At 34.1% G+C, this 24,853-nt stretch overlaps 1 protein-coding gene across 8 annotated transcripts in view; it reads left to right on the top strand.

Moving 5' to 3' along the window:
- The window catches only part of LOC128238446 (dystrophin-like), a 198,707-nt gene that overhangs the window by 154,402 nt on the left and 19,452 nt on the right, over positions 1-24,853 (top strand). For all 8 annotated transcript variants that reach the window (XM_052954371.1, XM_052954368.1, XM_052954370.1 and 5 more), the window contains 11 exons: positions 6,688-6,857; positions 10,162-10,318; positions 12,981-13,110; positions 13,976-14,127; positions 14,913-15,047; positions 17,720-17,850; positions 18,327-18,421; positions 22,826-22,886; positions 23,162-23,298; positions 23,686-23,890; positions 24,645-24,730. In XM_052954371.1, coding sequence (XP_052810331.1) covers positions 6,688-6,857; positions 10,162-10,318; positions 12,981-13,110; positions 13,976-14,127; positions 14,913-15,047; positions 17,720-17,850; positions 18,327-18,421; positions 22,826-22,886; positions 23,162-23,298; positions 23,686-23,890; positions 24,645-24,730 — 1,459 coding nt within the window. The remainder of the gene's footprint in view (positions 1-6,687; positions 6,858-10,161; positions 10,319-12,980; positions 13,111-13,975; positions 14,128-14,912; positions 15,048-17,719; positions 17,851-18,326; positions 18,422-22,825; positions 22,887-23,161; positions 23,299-23,685; positions 23,891-24,644; positions 24,731-24,853) is intronic.

The raw sequence follows: 24,853 nt of genomic DNA on the forward strand, positions 1-24,853 counted from the left end.
CTAGATTTTCATCCCTTCCAGCCCCCTTTTTTTGTGACACCCCTTAAATTTTATTGACTCAAATGTATAAAAACCTTGGGCATTCCAAAAAATGAAATGTCAAAAAAAAAATCAATGAAGCTTAGTACTCTCAAGGTTAGTACTGTCCGGGTTAGTACTGTCCGGGTTAGTACTGTCCGGTCTATTTCGGGTTGCGGGTATTTTTTTGAGTTTAAAGTCAGGTATTAGGCTAAACAAACTGATAGACTCATTGTGGCCACACTTCCAAATGCTTAAGTGATTTGATGTCCCAATTGGTTCAACAAAATTCAAAGTTTGGACAAGAAACAAATTGTTTATTTTGTTGGCCTATCTATTGGACATTCACCTTCACTGAACAGAACAGGCATCTTTACATTCTGATGGTCCAGTACTTAAAACTTTTATTGTCTGGTGAAAATGGATTAAAATTCTTCTGAAGATGTAGAAAATCCAGGATTTTGTCAATTTTGGAGATAAGATGAACAGGCAATTTTGATGGTTGGAACTTAAGTCTTCCAGTACTTTAAACCATGAATTTGCCTGCAGAATCTTCAATGAATGAAGTATTTAATATATGCAGTTGGGGATTATAATAATAAAAAGTTTAAGAATGAGTGTGCAATTTTGAGAAATATTAACATAAGTACTGAGTGTGTATTGCACAAAAACATTTCGTAGGGAATTCAATGAAAAGCATGTTATTATTATTACTGGATTGTACATGAATGTTGTACAAGGATTACTCCCTCCGAATTGTAGTTTTACAAATATAACAACTGTTTTTAAGATCGTTGCATGTTCTTCTGAATTGAAACCATGGAGTTTGTTAGGACAGTGAGATTGTGGTAGTTATTAAGACTTGCTTAGGAATTATAAAAGTTTCAAAAAATTTGTGACCTTACGAAGCTGGGAAAACATCTGGATGTGTTATCTTTGTGCGTTTTCCGAGTCCAAGTTAAAAGGTGGAGTGGGGGGAACTTGCAGCGGTGCTAACCTCGGTTGCACGAAACACATCGCGGGATATTCACGCCCGACATGATCGTGTAGAACTCTCCCCGTCTCTAATACACATTACGATGAATTTGAAAACTATACTGAGGAAGTTTGAGCAGGTATAAAATAAAATAAATAAATAAAGATATATATATTAAATATAACCGGTTGATGATCATTACAATCACTTGTGATGTTGCTTATAAATTATTTATTTTGTAGTTCTTTTAAGGGAAAGATAATTTTTTGTTTAATATGAATTTGGTGTTTACTATGTTTTTATAAAGAAATGTTAAAATTTCTGGCTATTTAACATAAGATTGACCGCTTTATTTAGTTCGAAAAAGGGATAGTAAATATAATGGTTATATTATTTTCGAAATGTAGTACTGTCACTTGTTTCTTTTATACGAAGTTTTTAACATTTATAAGCTTTTAACATAATTTATTATTGTAGTATGACTTCGGCTTTTTACGGGGGCGTGTGAATATTATATTCAATCTTATGATTACATATAGTACAATTACATTTCTTCGACCATATTCAAATTCCCACGGGTTCAAATAACACCTATGTTTGATGTGGTTGCAAAGTTGTCTTACACACCAGGAAGAAATAAGTGTCAAATTTGATAAATTGAATAATTCTTGTTATTAAATAGTTATTTTTTATATTTAAAGATGCACTCCTACCCCTAAATCAGTAACACCACAATAAATGCAAATCTTTTAATTTAAGATAGAATAAATATGGAAAACAATGTTTCTTATGAACGATACTGTGATGAGTAATAGAAAGAAAGGTGCAGAAAACACTTCTCTATGAGGCAATAGTCTGTCACTGCTAACCTTTAAGCACTCACCAGTCATTTAATATTATTGTGAATTCAGAAGTTCAATACAGGGTTACAATCTTGTTATCAGTAATTTATATTTTCCAAAAATGCAGGATTTAGTAAGTTAAGTCGGAGGTTTATCACTCAAAATGTATGTTTGATATTAATGTGTATGTATTGATTTTAAATAAGAGAGTCACTTTAAAAAAATAAAATTGTATCAGATTTTCTTAAAAAAGACTCCATTTACCTGATGGTTGTATTGAACATGTTGAGAAAAATCACAATTAATCTAAAAGGTGGATATCCTAGGGGCTCAATATTTTTGACATTTTGCAGCAATAATTACATTAAATATGGTAGTGATTGGAACCAATTTTTTTGGCTCTGGCAATGAACTGGCCATTATTAGGCGGCCATAATTCATCCCAGCTCATTAACCCTAATGGCCAGGGTGGTTGTAGCCAAGATAAAATCAGGATTTGACTCATAAATAAATGTCAGATGTTTCATAGTTTTTGTTGGTGCAGTTTCCATTTGCAGTAAGGTTAATTGTTGTTTGATGTTAAAACTACTTGGTTTTTATAGGTCATGCAATGTGGGGAAGTGCTTTAGAATGTCTGGGTAATGTTACATCAGTGGCTATAAATTCATTTAAGCCTTAATTTTCATTCTCCATAAATATAAACAAATTGAATAAATTTAAGCCTTAATTTTAATTCTCCATTAATATTTTCAAATTGAACAATATTTTTTTCTACTGACCAAATCTTTAAGTTTGATTTCTACTGAATAAAATATAATGATAACATTTATGTATTATGAATAGTGAAATGCACTTGGATACATTGTGTGCTGAAATGATACTACGCTTTTACAGTATATTGTCAAGATGTTAAGAGCGAAAACTGAAAAGAAAGAATATATTTAAAATTCACGTCTGGTTCATTCAATATTAAGAAAAAAACGAAAGATTCAGTCCAGGAGATACGCTTTTACTTATTTATTACCTCCCTTTGACAAAGTTCAAAAAAAGTTGTTATTACCTCCCTTGAACAAATGTTAATTGGTCTGCAGGTTCACATTATGTCACCTCTTTCACAAACATCAGCACTAAAGCTGTCTGAAGTGCAGACTTACTGTAAGATTATATGATTGAGAATACTTGGGGTATAATTATTCTGTAATACTTCCATTTCGCTGTTGTCATTGAAAAGTACTTGACAATTACTTCCCTTTATTGAATGGTTCTTACATTACCAAGTTAATGGACAATTAAACCATTAATTAATCCCTATTCTGGTGACTTCAAAGCAATATAATACATTGATGGAATATAGATTTGCTTTAATGCAATAAAATAAACAGATACAAAGGATATTAAATAATTATGCCCCCACAAAGTGGCGGCATATAGGGTTGCCCTTGTCCGTACGTACGTACGTACGTACGTACGTACGTCCCGAAGATTGTTTCCGATCTAATTCTTGAAAACCGTTTGTCCAATCCTCACCAAACTTTAAACACATGTTTGTGACCATAATATCTTGATCAAGTTCGATAGTCATGGAAATCGCTTTAGTCATTTAGGAGTTACGGCCCTTTTTTGCCAAAAGTTCCCGAAGATTGTTTCCGATCTAATTCTTGAAAACCGTTTGTCCAATCCTCACCAAACTTTAAATACATGTTTGTGACCATAATATTTTGATCAAGTTCGATAGTCATGGAAATCGCTTTAGTCATTTAGGAGTTACGGCCCTTTTTTGCCAAAAATACTTCAAAAATATATGTTTCCAATCTAATTCTTGAAAAGTATGTGTCCAATCCTCACCAAACTTTACATACATGATTGTGACCATAATATCTTGATCAAGTTCAATAGCCATGGAAATCGCTTTTGTCATTTAGGAGTTACGGCCCTTTATTTGCAAAAAAAGACTTGAAAAATACGTCCCGAAGATTGTTTCCGATCTAATTCTTGAAAACTGTTTGTCAAATCCTCACCAAACTTTTAACACATGTTTGTGACCATAATATCTTGATCAAGTTCGATAGCCATGGAAATCGCTTTAATCATTTAGGAGTTAGGGCCCTCAGATTATCCTGAATAATCATTATGGCTTATTTTCTGTGACAAAAAATCGAAGTGGGGGCATCCGTGTCCTATGGACACATTTCTAGTTTGTAATGTTTTTCATTTGATGTTCAGACTGTCTTTATAGTTTAAAGTAAAGTCTTTTGTAATACATGTTCATTACAGCACTTGGGTTTAAACTGGAGGGGATTTAAGTTGTCTCACATATATTTGTGTCTTTACATCCGGCTTATTATACCCCCACAAACGAAGTTTGAGGGGGTATATAGGAGTGAGCTTGTCAGTCGGTCGGTCGGTCGGTCGGTCGGTCGGTCGGTCGGTCGTTTTTCATGGTTTCCGGACGATAACTCATGAAAGGCTAGACAGATTTGAAAAATTTTTGGTACACAGGTGTAACATCAGAAGATACAGGTCAAGTTCAATATTGGGGCTGGTGGGGCCAAGGTCAAGGTCACTGTTACTAAAAATAGAAAAACGGTTTCCGGATGATAACTCATGAAAGGCTAGTTTTTCTTGTCAGCAGTGTAACTTCTAAATTACTCAACAGATTTAAATAAAACAATACATGCATTATAAAAGAAGATGCAGTGTGCAGTAACCTTGGAGTTATGGCCTCTTTTGAAAGGAATAGTTTGCCATTCCTGTGTCCAGGTGGCATTTGGGGGTATTCGTCACTCCTGTGACATCTCTAGTTTAAGAAAGAAGAGGTCTCTTCAAAAGGAACTAGCATATCACACCTGGATCTCCTTGTATTTCACTCTGTTTTCTTGCTCATGTTATTTAAATATGTAGATGTAACTGGGATATGTAGTCACCTGCATCTCATTTCACTAAAAGCATTTATAAACCACTTAGTTATGATGGCCTCATTGCAAGGTCAAGTCATTATGCAGTCAATGGGCGGGCGCAGACTGTCATAATCTCTAAGAAATGAATATTGACAGTTAAATAAAACATAATCATCATTCTATCATTATCATTTGTTAATATAAAAATTAAAAAAAAAGTAAATTTTTACTCATAACTCTGAAAGGACTCACTCATGTTTTTGTAAAATGCTTCTTTTTTGTATGACGAATAAAAGTGTGGCAAATCACTGTGAGGGTTAAACCAAAACATGGAACGCTTCACCAAATGTTAATATCTTGTCTGAAGACTACAATTTTTATAAACTTTAATAATGGCTACAAGCAATTTGTTGTTGGGTTATTTACATTATTACATGATGTTATCAATGTATTGTTAAAAAGTCAAAATATGCATCACTTTTGTATAAGTCCTGGTGTGCTTAAGTGGTTAAGGTGTCTTTTTTCTTCACTTGACAGGCATATGGTTGGCACCTAACTAAAATCATAATACTTTTTTTTAACTTTAATTGTATTTTTTTCGGCAATTTCAATATCATAGAGTAAATTGTATTTTTTTCGGCATTTTCAATATCATAGAGTAAAATAATGATTAAATAAGTGTTTTCAGATAAAATACCACAAAAACTAATTTTTGGTCCAAAAAAATGATCAGGAGTTATATTTCAGTGAATCTTCTTTTCTATTTTCTTTACAAAAGATAATTGTGTTTAGAGAAAACAATGTTATGTTGTTTTAGGTTTTATGTTTCAACTCTTAAACTTTTAACCCGACGTTTAAACGTCTTATGTCAACAGATTGTTTTTTTGTGTGAGGAGATTTGAAAAACTATGACATCTCGATGTGTTGTATCAAATCTCTTAAATATTTCTAATTAGTTTCACTTTTGTTTGAAATGTTAACGTAATGTCTATTGAAAAATAATTTCACGATATTTTTTAATTTAAATATTAAGCATAAAAAATTTGCTTATTTTAAATTCATAAAAATGTGCTTAGGGGGCATTTACGTAAGGTAGTTTTTAAGAAACAATTTATTTACAGCCTGGACAATTTAGAACTTTTCTCACTTTCTATTCAAAAGATCTTGTTACTTATAATGACAGTCCACAAATTTTGATCTAACTTATAATGATCCAATTTTACAGTAAATGTTGTCAATTTAAATGTAAATCTACAAACCATCTGTGGAAAAGGGCCATTCAGGTGCAAAAATAAAATAAATATGTATTGACAAAATAACAGCCTATGGGAACAATATTTTCAATTGTTTGAAATGTCTGATATAATCATTTCAGATTCTTATCACAAATGAACATAAATATTTGATACAAAATTTGAAAACTGGTATGATCAGTGATGTATTTCAAAGTACTAAATGTAAAAATGACCAATATTACGATGCAAGGTGTTTCATGGAATAATTTTACTATAATATAATTACAAAATTATACTTAACTAACAAACAAACTACCACACTCCTCCCACTTTCTGTTACGGGATTTCATTGACACTTGAGTGGATATAATATAGTTCATTAATAAGATAAATGGAAATGTTCACCTTAAAATATATCTCCTCCCACATTTTTATTTCAGGACCTCTGAGCTTAAAACTCACAGTCACCATGCAAGCAGAGTGAGGCAAAAGTTGAGAATTTATCAATTTAATTCTCCCACTTTCTCATCACTTCTGATTTTAACTTCTATTTTCTCATCTAATCCCATTTTTCATTTTAACTCCTCCCGGTTTTTATTCTAGGACCGAGCTGAGGTTGACAGGGGCGGGTAACAGTTAATTAGCTGAATTGGGCTGATTCAATTTTAGATATGACCCCTTCCACTATCCTTAATATTATCCTCCCATTTCTATTCTAGGACCTCCAGGCCGAGGTCGACAGCCATCAAGGCGGGTTTGACTCACTGACAGGGGCGGGGCAACAGTTAAGCACCAGAATGGGTGGGGCTGATCTACAGCAGCTGCAAAGACGATTGGAGGAAATGAACCAACGATGGCTCGCACTCATGACCAAGTCCATGCAGATAAGGTGGGTGGGCTGAACATTTTGTTTCATTTTATAATAAGTATATAATATGTTTGCCTAAAATGTTGGCATAAAATTTTCAAATCCATTTTTCTTAATTGTCTGTTGTATTTTGAAGAAAAAAAGTCTTATCGTAGCATTGGCGCTGTCATTGGCAGAGTAATGCAAAAGCATTCATCAAAGACATAGTTTTTAAGCAAGGTTGATGACTCATTATGGTTTAAATTATTGCAGAGTTATGCCCCTTGGCCTAATGAGAAAAACAGATAAGGCCAGAGTTTTTTATCTTTAGATTTACGGGAGATTTTTCAAAAAGTTGGGTAAGGAGGAGGAAATAAAAATAAAAATAAAATGCATAAAATGTCCCGAAGGAGAAATAAAAAAAAACAAAACGGATTTTTCTCCGATTTTTTTTATTTTTTAAATCTTCTTATATCATGAAGACAAAACACACCTTACTTGTGTCAGCTATTTCATAGGCTGAACAAAGGGTGATAGATCACCATAAAGTTTCAAAAGCATAATTTAAAGATCCTTTTAAAGACCGAAAATATTGACCTCAACTCTGAGTTCAAGCGCTTATTGAAATTAATTGTATATATTTGTTCGAATATATCTATGCATATGTGGTGCATATATTATCAACCCATAGATTTTATGAAACATGTCAGTGTAATAAAGAAGTTAAAATGGCCATTTCTAACCTTTTGCCCACAATATAAGCATATCCTTTCAGTTGAACAAAGTTTCAGACACGGTAATGCACCAGTCAATTGTAACCCCCCCCCCCCCCCCCCCCCCCCCCCCCCCAGGTCCGGGGAATAGCGTTGACTTTGAATTTTGGTCAAGCTATCCCCGGCTAAATTCCACGCCCTGCATAGACGAACAGTTGGTAAAATCTCAGCCAAATGCCCCCGCACCCCAGTGTCCCTAGGTAAGGCCCATTCCCCACTTTATTTAAAGCGAAGACAAAACCACCGCATTCACCCGGCACTGCGGAGCCACCTGAAAGGTAAAAACAAGGCCCATTTCCCTGGCAATCCCCGGACCTGGGGGGCCGTGGTTACAAATGACTGGTGCATATAAGGAGGTCAAATGTGTTTTTCTGTCTTTAACGAAATAGCACTGTGACAATTTACCGTGATGTGGTTTTTATATAGAAAATATTACCAAATAAAGTCTAAGCCCTGATGGAAATTCCTCTTCACTTCAAACATTGACAGGGCTTACGGATACACAGACAGTCAAAATCTACATTTATGTACTTTACCATAGAAAATTAGGGAGCATTAAGATAAATTTGACAATATGTTTCAAAAAACCAGGTCTAAGAACTGATTTTATAATCAGTCCTGAACAATATCCTTCTAATTCCAGCTATGCCCGTTTGCAATTAGGAAACGATCAGTTTGACTTCTTGTACTGACTGCCAAATATCTTATGTTCAGATTTTTCTGTCTTATCGGAAACACACACTATGTTAATATTACATCATTTTCAGTATTCTATAACGATTTAAATTCTAAATCATTATTAAACTAATTAACAACTACGAACGTATCACGATACCTTGTGTTTTTCTCTTCAAATATGTGATCGTGAAGCAGTGTGTTCAATGCTCCTCAGAGTCAAATTCAGAAAAAAATATCCATTTTGACTATGATGAACACGATATCATTTTGCAGTTTGTGTTTGTCAGAAGCTTTACATTTTTGCGCTGTAATCCAATTCATCCTTGCTAATATACGATGTGCGCCAACGACTTTTAATTGACAATACAACCCACGAATTTCTTTATCCTTATTTTGACAAGAAGTTGCGCAATCATTCCACGAATCGCGAACAACATACTGAATCTACCAAAAAATCACAATAAACACGCTTTAAGTTCTCCACGGTTTGATTTAAATAAAGAAACATAAACATAGGAATGTCTTTGTAGTAAAACATTTCTATATAGCTGCAGAAATTGCGAGAAATAAGGTGTTTGACATTAACTACTTTCACTTTTGACAGAACGTTGTTATGGTAACGGGTACCTGTTCTGTTTCCCGCGTATTTCCGACTGGTTTACGTGGTTTGTGCAGTAAAAACACCGATAATAAATAACAATTGGTACACCAGTTGGTTCTGAGATATGGGTTATAGAACACTAATTTTATTTTCTTCTTAAAATTGGAGCAACGTTCGGAAAAAATAAAAATAAAACTACAAAAATGAATTTTATTTTTATTTGGGTTTTGCAATATTTAGGTACGGCGCTCCCGTAAATCTAAAGATATAAAAACTCTGGCCTAAGCGTTGACCCCTTGTTCTTGTGCTGTCTTCTGTTTAGTTTAAAGTGGAAATTATAGGCTTCAATCTATTGTAATGAATATTTAATGAGAAAGGTGTCTGGTTAGAAACTGAGTGCTCATTGTTGTTTTTTATTCTATTATGCATATAAATGTATGTCACAGTCTGTTGGAACCTTTTAAATGAATGGTTTAGAAAGATAAATGGTTAAAACATAACGAGGAATGGCATTTTGCAATTTTTGGAATCGTTATATTGTATTATGCATATAAATGTATGTCGCAGTCTGTTGAAACCTTATAAATAAATGATTTAGAAAGTCATATGGTTAATAAATGGAAGGGGATCGATGGGCTCATTTTTCAAGCTTTTATAGGGACTAAAGACACCAGATGATAGAATTCCAAGAAAAATAGAAAATTGTCAAAAACTTACATAAAATTGACATTTTTGTGATGATTGCATGAATCTTACTTACAGATGTATGACATTGCTCACGACCCATGCATCTTTCCCAGTTTTGCTCATTTTTCGACTTCAAAATTTACTGTGGTTGTCTTCCACGTAAATCCAGTAAGTTTAAAAATGGCGTTGGTTTATTAAACTGTTCTCATAAACAGATATGATTTAAACTGGGAAGCCATTATGCGCTATTTTTAAACGGGGGAAATCAGATACCACAATTGTTGTGTTTATTCTTTAAATCATGTAAAATGATGTATTATCAACCTCCTACTAGCTTGCATTGACAATTCTAGGCTTGTTTTGAGGAAGTGCTGTATTTGCCAATTGTAAGACCATCTGGTATCTATTCCCTTTAAATGGCCTTTTGAGGGCACACTGCATATCAACCTAACTCAATATATCGTCATAAGTTTGTATGGAGTAACATCACCATGCACCAGTCCTCAAATTCCATACATAGAGTCAAATGTTTAATTGTTTATCTAATTTTATACTTTTTGGTCACTTAAAGAATACAAAAAAAAGTGAAAATTTTCTTTCATTACAGAGGTCGCCTGGAGACAAACACTGAGCAATGGCTGCGTCTTCTACACACTATCGAGGACCTCCTAGCGTGGATACTTAAAGCTCAGCATGAGCTTAAAGCTCAGAGACCTGTTGGGGGAGATAACTCTTCACTTTTGAAGCAGCTGGATGTAAATCAGGTATGACTTGATTTTCTCCCTTTGATATTAAGATTGTCTGTTTAAAGAAATAAAACGTAGAGGTATTGTCGTAGCTTTATTGTCGTTGTCGGGTCGCTGTTTTAAAACTTCAACCAGTTTGACCATATCTCAAAAAAATTGTTTAAAGTGAGAACACATGTTGTAAGAGACAATATGCGCATGTGTATCAAGTTCCAGTAGCCAGTTGTATAAGACCAGTTAAATTTTTGGTTCCTTCAAAGTTAGCTAAAATGTAAATTGATTGGTCAATATATATCTATACTAACCAATCACAAGAAGTTCGCAAGAAAATAATCTTAACATAAAGTTTATTTTAAAAAAAGCAAAAAAATCCCTGCCCAGTAATTGAGGGGATGTTACCCTAAACATTTTGTTTGTTAAGGCCTGAGAGTGCAGGGGCCATTATTGAATAAACAACATAGATTTGCCTTTAATTTAAATTTAGAATTTGGGTGTTTTTGATTGGTCTGTTAAATTCAATGGCCATTAAAATGAATGGACTCACTGAGGCATGACTAAGGATAAGGATGTGAATTATATTCAATAACACCCCAGGTTCATTGGTTTAAGTGTCTGCCTCTTACAGTTCAAAAATAGCATTGGTATATTTATCTGTACTCATAAATAGATATGTTTTAAACTGGGAAACCATTTTGTGCTATTTTTAAATGGGAAAACACAGACGAGACAGCAACATGTCATTGTTGCGTTTATTATTTTGATAATGTAAAATGATGCATTATCGGCCTCCTGCTAGCTCGCATAGGCAGTTCTGGGCTTGTGTTTAGCTCTACTGGCCAAAGGCCAGAAGAGCTTATGCGATGGTAATGTGTACGTAGTATGTGCGGTCGTGCGTTCATGCGTCTGTAAACAATTGCTTGTGAACACGATACAGTCTTCAGTTTTGATTGTATCTCGATGAAACTTGTACAGTATCTAGATATCCATTAGAGCTGGGTTCCTTTCGAAAACCAGCCAGATCCACCCATGCATGCCTAGATTAGGGCCCTTGATAGTATAAAAAAATGCTATTGTGTAAACAATTGGTTGTGAACACGATACAGTCTTTAGTTTTGATTGTATTCAATGAAACTTGTACAGTATCTAGATATCCATTAGAGCTCGGTTCCATTCGAAAACCAGCCAGATCCGCCCATGAATGCCTAGATTATGGGCCATGAAAGTTTTAAAGAAATGCTTTCTATTTTTAGCCTGGTCTGCATGAGCAAATTCTATTTTTAGCCAAGTTTACATGTACATGTAAATTCAAGTTTAGAGTTAAGGGAGACAATTTGCAAGTCTAGGATTTTGAGAGACAATTTGCTTTTTGCTTCTGCAGTTGATTTTGTGAATTACTCTGCCTTGTTCTAGTTGAAAGCCCAAAGGCCATTTTTTAGCTTTAAGTTCTGTAGTTTAAGCATTCATCTTAACAAAATTGGTTGTGAATGTTTAAGTTATGCACCTGGTTTCATTACTGGCCACACCCAGGGTTCACAGGTTTGGTAAACATAAATCTGGAAAGGTTTGAAAATCTTTTTGTGTGTTGTGCACATCCATTTCAGCACAATTGATTGTGAATGTTTGTTCAAATTGATCAATGTTGTCCTTGGATGCCCTCGACTTTGATCTTTTGACCAACTTTTTTTAACTTTTAAAACTACAGAAATTTTTACTATGAGTACAGTTTTGAAAGCACTTTTTTTTTGTCAGATGACTTTTACTTGGCACATATTAAAATAGTTCATGCAACTAATCTGCTTACAATACTTTCTGGGCTCAGATGTTGAACGTGCTACGTTTTCAGGTAACCCAAACACAAAACATAAACTATATGTCTGTTGCCTTTTACCCATACATACATGCTGTAGATTGATATGACCACAAAAGCCATGCCAGTAGAGCATAGGCCCTTTTGGGCCTCTTGTTTTAGGAAATACTGTATTTGCAGAGTTTTGCACCATCTGGTGTCTAGTCCCTTTAAGCTTTCAGCCTTCAATACAATTACTCTTAGAAAAAATTTGATATTAAACCATAAAAAAGAATAGTTCAAGGACCAGGACGATCGGATTATAAGCTAAATGTTGAATGGCTTCCCAGTACAAAACAAATTGTAACTGAATATTAGATCATTCCCGAAGGGATTTCGCGAGTCAAAAAGCTTAATGATTGCTATGCATGCATTTAGGAGAGTCATGACTCAGATCTTCTGTCAGTTTAAGATCAATATTCACTCTTTAGTGTCCTACCATATATTCTGATGTTGAAGTCTCGATACATTTGCAATTGGAATAACTGGTATCAGATTTAGGATTTATTCATTAATAGTGAGAACTTGTGTTAATCCTGTGTTATTAATTTTTATTAAAATGATCTGGAATAATTAATGGTGATTTTAAGTTGAAATCATCTCTGTTTCTTGGTTTCAACATATTTTATTGAGCAAAAATAATCAACATTTCAATACAAAATCTCAGTTTCTTGGAAATATTAAACAGAATAATTTTTGTAAAATATTGTTTAAAAAAAGTTGAGCCACTTTTAAGAAACTTTCAATAAGAAAGCAAGGACATACTATTACATATATATTTTAAAAAAAACAACAACATTACAATACAAACAACATTTTATTTTTTCTTGACAGAAATTACGAGACCATTTGAGTGTAAAGCGTTCACTCGTGGAACAGACATTAACTGCAGGACGTCAGTACCTTCAAGGGGAAGGAGAGGATAAAAGACTCTCGACGGACAGCGGCGATAGCGCTGATACAGGTATTGTTTTAACAATTAGTAAAATTTTATTTTGTTTTGCCATTTTTTTCCGAAATTGTCGGATATTTCTATACTTGTTAATCATGAGTCAGGATAGTTGATGTCACACAATTAATGACACGGGTGCATACCTTTTTGCTGTGGTATATTTAAAAAAAATTCCTAATGGTCAATGTTTTGTACAATAAAGAGATTTACTGGTTAGCGCAGTGGTTAGCGCTCTCTCTTCTCACTTCGGCGACCTGGGTTTGATTCGCGGCCTGGGCGCATGTGAGTTTGGATTGTGGTAACAAAGACTGACGAGTGGGTTTCCTCTGGGTACTCCAACATTTGATGTTGATATTGATAAAGGGCTTCTAAAAAGCCATTTTTGCTTCTGCAGAAGTAAGCTTCATCCCCTATGACCCCAAAATGGGACCTAAAATGCCCCCAAAAAAACATGGCCGAAATGGTTTCAGGCCTTCAGCTGCCAGGTCAATCACACCCCTGAAAGCACTTTTTGAAGCGATCACTTTTTAGCTCACCTGTCACATAGTGACAAGGTGAGCTTTTGTGATCACAATTTGTCCGGCGTCCGTCCGTCGTCCGTCCGTCCGTAAACCTTTACTTTAAACGACATCTCCTCATAAACCGCTTAGCCAATTTCATCCAAACTTCACAGGAATGTTCCTTGGATGGTTCCCTTTGAAAATTGTTCAAAGAATTGAATTCCATGCAGAACTCTGGTTGCCATGGCAACGGAAAGGAAAAACTTTAAAAATCTTCTTCTCCAAAACCACAAGGCCTAGTTTATTGTATAATAACTTGTGGTGAAACTTAAATCTATTGCGTTGAGAGTAGTTAAAGGCATGTTGAACTTTTTCAGATGAGACGAGTAGTTTGGAGAAATCACCGGAGCGTGAAGCTCGTCAGCTCGTGAAGAAGATCCGACGTCAAGTTCGTCTGCTCAACAGGAAGTGGGTGGAGCTAAACCAGTCCTGCAACCAATGGCAGGCCATCCTTGATGAAGTTTCGGAGGTATGGAATAAGTTTAACATCTAGTAACAGGGTCCTGTGCAGATCTTTATCGTAATTGAAATTATCCAAGTGTCAGATTTTTATTATTTCGTGAAATATTTGTTTGAATTGTATGTACTTTAAACTGTGAATTAATACTGAGTTAGGGAAATAAGAAATATACATCCGAAACTGAGGCTAAGAAATAGCCATATTTTATACCTAATTTATACCTCCAATTTATAGTCTCTCATTTTCAACAAGTGACTGTATGATATATTTCCGTATCAGTAAAACACGCACGTTAAAAAAATCCTGTAGTTATTCTGTAAAGTACAGTTCACAGGTACCATTTTAAACCTATGATAGACACCGAAACATGTGAAAATGTTTCTAATGAAAATCAGAATCGACATGATCAATTCTTACAAAAAAACACATCAAAATGCTGTCAAAGTCAGATATCAACCCCTTACAATTAAGATATTTGGAATGAAGAAGGTATAAAATAAATAAGTTATTTAACATTGTTCTGTACAATACAGGATATATTTGGACCAGTACAAAGAGGGGAAAATCATATTGGATTCACCTAACGGTTCTTCCAATATGGTTTTCCCAACTGTGTACTCGTCCAAATATATCCCGGTATTATACAGAACAATATTATATAACTTATAATTATCGTAGAATGATGAAGTAGTTAAATATCTAGTATTATTATCACATATATTCTATATTGTACATGTGTGTTTCAGATTACCATGTGTTGGAGTTAAAAATCCTACCCATACATTAAATTTCAGAAAATGACATACTTCCAAGATGCGCTTGATGACCTCCAAGAGAGCTTATCGCGTGCCGAGGCGGAGAAAAATACCTGGCCCCTCATTGCAGATATTCTTATTGAAAATCTGCCGTTTGAAATTGAGAAAACAAAGGTAAAAAATTTGATGCCAGTCTGATGGACTGTCTTTGCTTCTTGATACCTAGGAATTAATATTATGGGGTTAGTGGGCGACCCGATATGAGGGCAAAAGAAACCATATCAAGTGAGAGCGAAGCACGTACCCAAGAATGGTTTCCTGTGTACTTTTTATCCCATATCGCGTCACCTACTAAACCCATGATATATATCACGTCGACAACCTGTTTACATTGATCAACTTATGGGATTTTTTTTGATTTTTTCATAGGAAAATGGACGCCATTTGGGTACAATATTATTTACTGGCCCAACATGGAAAATAATGAGGTCACCGCATGACCAGTTCTGGACCAATGGCATTGCATCATTCCTGTGTGGAGGCGTGATATTTATAATTATTATATAGATATGAGCATTGTCAATGAGAGGAGTATCAAGCTTATTAGTTTATATTATTTGGCAGTAATTAAATAATAGACCCGTTGTGAGATCAGATATAGCATATTTTAAGAGAAGCCATCTTATGAAAGAGCATAATTTGGGGGCAACTTAATTCAATTATGCCCAAGGTTGTCCAGTTAGCACAGTGGTTAGCACACTCGCTTTTTACCAAGGCGACATGGGTTCGATTCCCGACCTGGGCGCATTAGAGTTTGTTTGGTGGTTGCCAAGCCGGACAAGTGGGTTTTCTTCGGGTTCTTAGGTATCCCTTACAACACAAGACCACACTCTCGCCCAATATCATGCCAACGAGAGTGACTTAGTATAAGTTAATATAATTTTCTTCACAGTCGTTGTAAAATAAAAAAAAGTTGAAACTTATTATGCCCCAAGGTACCAAATTGTTCTACAATTTTATGTCTCTTGGTATCTGTTAACATTAAACCCCACTTATTATCATACGATCAATTTTTCAATACTTTTATTCTGTTGTTGTTGTTGTTTGCAAACATAAGTTGAATTGCAAGGCTACGCTAGGTTTATTGGATACTTGTATTCATTCAAATTTCTAGATCTTATGACATTTTGTGGTATATGCTCATTGGTAAGTCAACTCCACTCCCTGAAAAGATTTATGATTAGCAAGATTGCCTAAGTCCCTCTTCTGTGATCATCCTTTACCAAACTTGGTTAATATTTTGTTCCAATTGGCCATGAAAGGTTTTTAAGGGGCTCTTTCTTTCAGACATACCGGCAAGCAGTTGTGCCAAGTATTCAGCAGCAAGAAGACACAATAAGTGTCAAGAATGTTCTCCCAGCCTTCATGAACAGTTCTATGGGACGTTATCATATCAGGGTTCGAATTTATCTTTGAGGAGCACTCGCAAAATTTTGCGAGTGCATTTTGAGGCAACTCGCAAAATGAAAATTCAACTTGCAATTTTATTATTTGCTTTTTTCCCTTATAATATTGTCTAAAGTAGAAATTTACACCTAAGACATATTATGAATATTAAAAAGTATCAATCTTGAGTGACTCAACTACTAGAACTTGTTGATGGCTAATTCTATTTGGGGGGTACTGAAAGACTCATCTGATGCTGGCAGCTTTTTGATAACAAAGCTGTTCAATAATTTGACACTGTTCACTTTGTATATTTACCCTCGGCATCGGGTAATTTAATACCCATTCGACATTAGCACGCTACAGATTTCATTAAGTCTGTTAAGTATTAAAATAAATAAATTTGAAATAAAAAAAGCAACAGTAAATGTAGCGTGGATACTTTGGACCATGAAATATATCAATCAACGTAGTCTATTCATTTTGACAGTTGGGCGAAAATATATTCAAAGGATGATGGGGTTTACATATAGTGCGCAGAAGCGCTAAATTTAGCCAATGATTGAGCTAGGTGATTACGTCATTCGTATTCACTATGTATAATGCACGCCTCGGAGCATCCCGGAAAGATTGGAGATAAAACTCCTTTTCCGTATTTGTTCTATTTTTGAAAACTTACTAGAGCGTGACTCCGTACTGTCTTCTTTATACTGGTAGTGTAAACATGCCACTTATGGGCTGTTTACACTCGACTACGTAGCGGAGTTAAGTTCATGTTTATTCTACTTTCCTTTTAACATTTTGTGGTCTAGAAAAAGCCACTCGCAGAATTTTGCGAGCGTGAATAAAAGTCACTCACAATTTGTAAATGTCGCTCACATTTTGCGAGTATGCGAGTCTAAATTCGAACCCTGCATATGCAGTGATAACAGACATTTTATTCATTCAGATATATCAGCAAGCAGTCCCTCCAATTCAAGGACAGGTGGACTGTGTAACTGATCATAGGCACTATTTATTGTCTCTTTAAGGGTAGTTCTTGTGGTGGTATTTGTCAAATTCAGTAATGAATGTTGTTTTATTCCCTTCAGAGATACTAGCAAGCAGTCAATCTCATTCAAGAGCAGGTGGACAGTGTTACTGATCATTGGAAATATATATTGTCTCTTTAAGGGCAGTTTTTGGTTGTATTTGTTGAATCCAGTGATGAATGTTGTTCTGTTTTTCCATTCAGACATACCAGCAAGTAGTCAACCTTTTCAAGAGCAGTTGAACAATGTTAACAATTATGTCAATAACTTCTATGCTGCAAACATTATGTACTTTCTCTTCATGAGCAGTTATTGTGGTGTTGTTTGTCATATTCTGTGATAAATATTTTGTTTTGTTTTTCCATTCAGACGTACCAGCAAGCAGTGGCTCCTATTCAAGGGCAGGTGGACAGTGTTAACGATCACGTTAACGATTTCGAGGCTGCTAATGTTGTACTTTCTCACGTAATCATTCATAAACTGGAAGATTATAAAACAAGGTTGGTGATAGATTCTAGTAATGTACTAGCTATGACAAATATAACCAGGTATTTTCTATGTAAAATCTAAAGCTTCCTAGGATGCTGGCGCTATTAAAGCTGCATTCTCACAGATTGACCATGTTAACAACTTTTTTTATGTTTTTATAATGAGCCAACTGTTGTGCAAATGTCTGGGATCCAGTAACACAAGACTGCTGACAAAAGATCAGATCACAGTTTTTCTTATTTAAATTTGAAAATTGATGTTTTATGGCTAAAAGCATTACTATCGCTTTGATAAAAAAATTAATTTTTCGGGCGTCGGTGATATTGTGTCCAAGCCCTGTGCGTGCTGACATTTGATTTGGAAGTGAGAACAGGCTGAACATTCAAAACAGACTAAAACATCAAATTGTGATGCAGTGAAATATCAAATTTATTTCACTATAAAATAACCAGAATGCATATAATAAAATATAAATGACCATTTTCAGATGGAAAGAAATCCAGTTGTCTGCAGAAGATCGACTAAAGAATCTACACGATGCCTTACGAACATTCGGTCCAAACTCTCAGCATTTCTTAGCAGGTGAGAGATATTTTTTTTTACATTGTTCCCTATAAAAATGAAAAAAAAAACCTCTTAAAATTCTAAAATCAAGTTGTCGTCTGAAGATTTGCTAAAAAAGTCTATGCGATGCCTAACAAGCTTTCAGGTGAAACACTCATTTTCTTTTGTGTAAAAAATGATGTCAAAGTTAGATGACATGAAGTAAAATGAATAAGAATGGGGAGTGAGCATGGTGAATGAGCCCTTCTGAATCATTAAGATATTAGTTCTGGTCATCTAACTGTCTTAGAATACAATCTTATTGGCTGACACATTATGTGTCAATGTGAAATCTGATACAGTGAGTATGTATCTGAAAAAAATAATAGTTTAAATAACCTTGGTTGATTATGGGGGTATCCTTCACCTTCAGTTACAATCTCACTGAAGTTACAAATATGTCACCTAGAATTAAATCCTATCCTCTTGGTATTATAAGAAATCTTTGTAAAATAGTCCTTGGTTGTTGTAGGGGGTTATCGATCAATTTCAGATGAGATTGTTTTCCAATGTGACACCTAGAATCAAATACATACCAATCCTCTCGTAATTACAACACCTTTTTGCCAATCAGTGGTCTTGTGATAGTGATATGATCTCCTTTATATAATAAGCATCTGATAGCTGCTTACGCTTCCAACTACAATTTTCTTGGATAATCAAGTTCTGTTGCCTTGATTATAGAATTATTCTTGTCTTACTGTAAAGAAATCATTTAAGCTCAAAGTTACTTATATTTCTTAACTTTTTCTGTAAAACACTTTTGGCGTGTCTGTTAATGTTGTCATCATTGTTGTTGAAAATGTTGTTGTTGTTTTCATGGTCATTGTTCAAAAACATTTTATGTTTTCATAAATTTGAACAAAAAACAAAACAAAACATATTTACATGAATCTTGGTATAAATGTTTCTATTGTTAAATAAAACTCACCAATGTGGCAAGTCCAATCACTGAGACTAAAGTAATTTGTTGAGTTGTTCCCCTTGATTAAATTTAAAAAAAAATTCAGTTTATAATTAATTAGATTAAAATGTAATGAGCATCATCTGTACCCTGTAACCCAGTTTGGGTGCTTTTATGTTAAGAAAGTCCCATTACTCTGGCATAAGTATTTTTAATTTATGTCCCTTGATTATCTGAGAAAAATAGACAGGAATTGGTACTCAGTTAAGAAAGTCCCAGCACTCTGGCTAAAGTGTTTAAAAATGTTTCCTCTCACTCTTCTGAGAAAAATAGGCAGGCATTTGCGCCCAGTTAGGGTGCTCTGATGTTTAGAAAGACTCATTACTCTGGCTAAAGTATTTCGACTTACCTCCCTTGTTTTTCTGAGAAAAAAAGACAGGCATTGGCACCCATTTTTGTGCTCTTAGTTTTATATTTGTGACAATATAAGCTAACTGTGTTATAGTATCGTCATTATATATATCACAAATCGATGGGAGCATATAAGACTGGGTTAACTACCTGAATTGAAAGAAGGAATTACTGCAGACTTATGTGCACTCTTAACATTTAATGTGAAAAAACAGCTGTGTGAATTGATCGGGGATAAAGCATCATCTTTCTTATATAAAGGTGACATGCCATTGATATAATACAAGAGCAAGGGACAAGTTTTCATTCCATAGATTGCCATGTGTTTGACAGAACATCATATCTGTAACAAATATTGGTTGTGACTATAGGTGATTGTGTGCCGGACTTACATAGCTATTTCTATACATTCTCTTCCAATTGTAAGGAAAAGCTGAAGAATTAAAAGGCAAAGCTTTTGAAGCAGTTTACATATATTTATAAAATATATGAATCTTATTGTTAGTGCTAATGTGCTTATAATGGAGTATCATACTGCAGTAAATGGAATATTAAAGCAGTCATCGAAATTAGACTTTTGGTTCGACAAGCCCGAATTAGTATACTATTGCTTGGCATCAAATTTTTGAACAAGCCCTGCTATATAAAATTCAGAATTTGAGCAAGCCCGAAAGACATTTTACCAGTGCAGGGCTTGCGGGCTTGTGCTAATTTCGACCACTGTTATAGTGATGAAAAGAAATGTATTTGTTTAAAAGGTTTAAGAGTTACTACAGTCGAACCTCATTGGCTTGACCTCTTAGGGACCAGTGAAAATACCTCGCGCATCAAGGAATTCGAGCCAAGTGGGAATGCTTACCTTCAGTATAAAGAAATGATAAAAGCAACAATCAGCAAATCAGATATTTATTTGAACTGTTACCCTCTGTTCAAATTTATATAATGCAGTATACAAATAGTGATAACTTAAAGGGACTGTGTTACAGATAAGTGGCACCTAAAAAAGTTTTTTTCTGTAACGAATCTCAGGACAATTATCTAATAGAATGTGTTACGCTTTGATATCATAATTGTAAAAAAAGCACCAAAAAAAAAAAAAAAAATGTGTCGGAGACCGGGTTCGAACCCGCGTCACCAAAACTGAAGTCTGGCCTCTTACTCACTGAGCTACAAAGGCTTATTCTAATCGGGTGACATAATTAAGTTATACACCTACCTCGGTAATATCACGTGATAACACCAACTAGCCAATCACGCATAAGGAATGAATTCTACCTGGTAGACATACCCAGTAATCTTTTTTAATGGAAAAATAAGAAATAACTGCTAAACTTAAATATATTGTAAACTATGTGGTACTTCAGTTAGTAAATTTCAATGCATTGTACACATCGATGCCAAGTTTATGTCAGTTTTCAACAATTTTCTTTTTTTTCGCTATTTTATCATACGTGAGACAGCCGCTTTAAATATGATTACCAAATCTGACTTTAAGTCTTACACAATATCTTTATAAACTTACATGATATCGTGAATGTCTTACATAATATCTTTAAAGACTTACGTGATATCGTGAATGTCTTACAGGATATCTTTAAAGACTTACATAATATCGTGAATGTCTAACAAGATAACTTTAAAGACATGCATGATATGGTGAATGTCTTACAAGATAACTTTAAAGACTTGCATGATATGGTGAATTGTCTAACAAGATATTTTTTAAGATTTACATGATATGGTGAATGTCTTATAAGGCCTAAAAAAAAAAATTGTTTGGTTAGGGTTACATCCTTTTCAAAAATAGGTAGGGTAGGTAGGCTTTTTTTTTTCTTTTTTTTTTTATTAGGCTTAACATAAAAATGTCATTTTCATCATTGGAGAATGGTGTTAAAGTTATCTTCTATATAAGCAATTAAGGTTTTAAACTACATATTAATTAATTAAAAGCAAAAAAAAAAGTTTTTTTTTTTTTGTTTTTTTTCATTTTTCATTTTTTTCTTCAAACTGACTATAAAAACGTTAGGGTCGGCGCCTATTCCGTAGGTAGGGTCGGGTAACCCGAACCAAATGTATTTTTTTTTTAGGCCTAAGATATGTTTAAGACTTACATGAAATCTGGAATGTCTTACAAGATATCTTTAAAGACTTACATGTTATCGAAAATTTCAAACATAATAAAAGACTTGCATGATAGCGTAAACATCTTACACCATATTTTTAAATTAATAGTGCATCTGAGTAAAATGTTGCTGACCTTTTGATTGCGTTTATTTCAAAAAGATGTGAAAACCAAAAAAGCAGCTTATGTCAGTGACATTTATATTTTATTTGGACATTATGGTTACAAAATCCTTTGAGTAAAATAGACGGAATATATCATTATGGAATTATCAAGGATGTTTTGTGCTGAACGTAGTGGAATGTCAACAGTAAAAATTGGAGTTAATTTGAAAGGTGAGTATTTAATATAACTTTGAACCATTTGTTCAAGATAAATAGATACCTACGCAGGAGTGGTATATTATTGTTCTTCAACTCAATTCAGATCCTTTGAATATATTCAGGAATGTAACTAGTGATATGCCATTGTCAGCAACCACTGTTCTTTTTTTCGTTACACTTCATACATATCGTGGGACAATTTACTGACAAAATCTTGTTTTAATGAATATGCATGAGGCAGGAGAGACAACTCTTCTTCCAATGAATTCGCATGTTCACTCAAATAAATTTCAATAGCCTTACAATTTGTTAGTAGACTCTGTGGCCTTGTGGTCTTGACTACTGGTAAAAATTATTGTACTGAGCAGACGGACCTGGTTCAACTCCGGCAATCACCAGGAAATTTTTCAACCATAAAGCATCTGCAGAACCAATGAAACTGCCTAAAATTAATTATTCATGATTACGAGATTTACGTAGCCAAATCGCCCATGGTACACAACGAAGCATAATAAGCGTGTGTATCGGGGGTATCCGACGAGGGTGATATGCTTAATTACATCAGCTGTGATAGTTGACAATTGTTACATAAATTTTAGAATTCAAACACTTTTTTTTTTCAGCATCAGTCGAGTCACCATGGGAACGGTCGGTTGCAGGAAACAAAGTGCCTTACTATGTGAAGTTAGTATTTTAAGTATCTTTCTTTCTTGTATGAGATACAAACTAATTTCTTTGAAAAGAAAAAAATGTTTTACTCATTGTATTAAGTATTTCTCTTAAATGAAGCAGTGACTTGCTTTTGGAATATATTAATTATACCAAAAAATGACCTGTATTGGACTTTAGCTCGCGACCTCTATGGCAAACACACATAGTAGCGAAATGATGGTGTCCTTATGGACTGGGCAGAGAAGGGCCAACCTGAAATGCAAAATATTACAAAAGAATAATTTCAGTCACAATTCGGAGACAACTCATTGGGACCACCCGGAAATGACCAACCTCATGGATGCACTGAATGACCTCAACAATGCTCGATTTGCAGCTTACCGGACGGCTATGAAACTACGACTGGTGCAGAAGAAACTCTGCTGTATGTATTTATGGATTATCAATTTCTTATAAACAAAATGGTTGTTATTAAAAATAAGCCACGATACTTTAAAAAGTTAACTGATTATTTTGGTAGATTATGTTGCTTTTTGCATTTCAGTTAACAAAATAATCATAAGTAAGGAAATACTTTTTTTAAGCAAAATGATTATCTATCTGTATAAACAAACTTAGCTTTTTTCTAGAAAATAAATTATAATTGAGATTAAAGAGGTTCTCAAACTTTGTTTGTAAAAAGATTGAGTTCACAACTGTAACAGCATTATTGGGTTCTGTTAAAAAAACACCATTGAATATAAATGCCGCATATCAGGACTGGTCATTGGAAAAAATGGGGAAAAATCATATTTATTTTATTGTTTTTCAGTGGACCTTGTAGACTTGCAAGTTGCCACAGAAGAGTTTGAAAAACAAGGAATGAAGGGACGTAATGATAAACTTCTTGACGTTGTTGAGGTGATTAACTGCGTAGCTGCGATGTACGAGGCTTCGGCACGATCTCATGAGCAACTCGTCAACGTCCCGCTATGTGTCGACCTCGTTTTGAACTGGCTCCTCAATGTTTATGACGTGTAAGTTGTTCTTCTTGTAACAGTGTTGATAACTACATTGTATACATGTCAGAATAAGTCAATGCATTAAACACCAAAGGGAGGTAATAAATGTTACTCTCTATGTTTGTTAAAAATAACTTATAGATATCTGTTAAGTTTGTTATTTATGAATGTCTTTGGTAAAGTTTGTTGTTTTTGCTGATAAGAATTTTAAAGGTATTAAATTTATGCTATCAATGAATTAATGAATCAAGCTAAAAATTAGATCTAAAATATTTTTATATATATTTGTTGCTTAAATATGGCTGTAATGTTTGAAAAAATGTGGTCTATTAATAATTAATTAACAAGACTAATTAATTAACAAGACTTTAAAAGTATTTTTATTTTATTTTTCTAATTCTACATGTACAGTAACTGAAAAAAAAAGTCAAGTTCTAATGAATTAAATATCCTTCTGATTCAACTTTCGTCAACTGTTCATAATATCGCTGTTTCAACGTCATCGTTGTTTATTTTAAAATCTTTACTACTCTCTTCATGGACACAATTATGAACTGCAGAGCGTCTTTCAAATATTGTTACGCTGTTTAAGCTCATGTTTTTAACTTTTTATATCAGCACATCATAAAATATTGAACCTTAAAAAGTTAGTGAAAATGCTGTTACAACATTGTGAACAACCAGCCAAATTGTCTAGCTTAATTATAAGTGGTACTTGTTAACTGTTCGGTTTTGATATAAGGTGAATCTTGTGAATTTTGTTTTCTAGAACTCGAAGTGGGAAGATCAGGGTGTTATCATTCAAAGTTGGCATCGTACTCATGTGTAACGGACATGTCGACGACAAATACAAGTGTAAGTTTCTACATTTTGTTTTCAAAACGGAGTTGTTCATGTACGTGACAGTTTAATTTAAATTGTAATTGATTGAAATTTTCATTCAAATTATTTACTAGATAGACGTAATTTGAAAGTTGA

The sequence above is a fragment of the Mya arenaria genome, chromosome 6, assembly GCF_026914265.1.
Source record: "Mya arenaria isolate MELC-2E11 chromosome 6, ASM2691426v1".
NCBI classification, from domain to species: Eukaryota; Metazoa; Mollusca; class Bivalvia; order Myida; family Myidae; genus Mya; species Mya arenaria.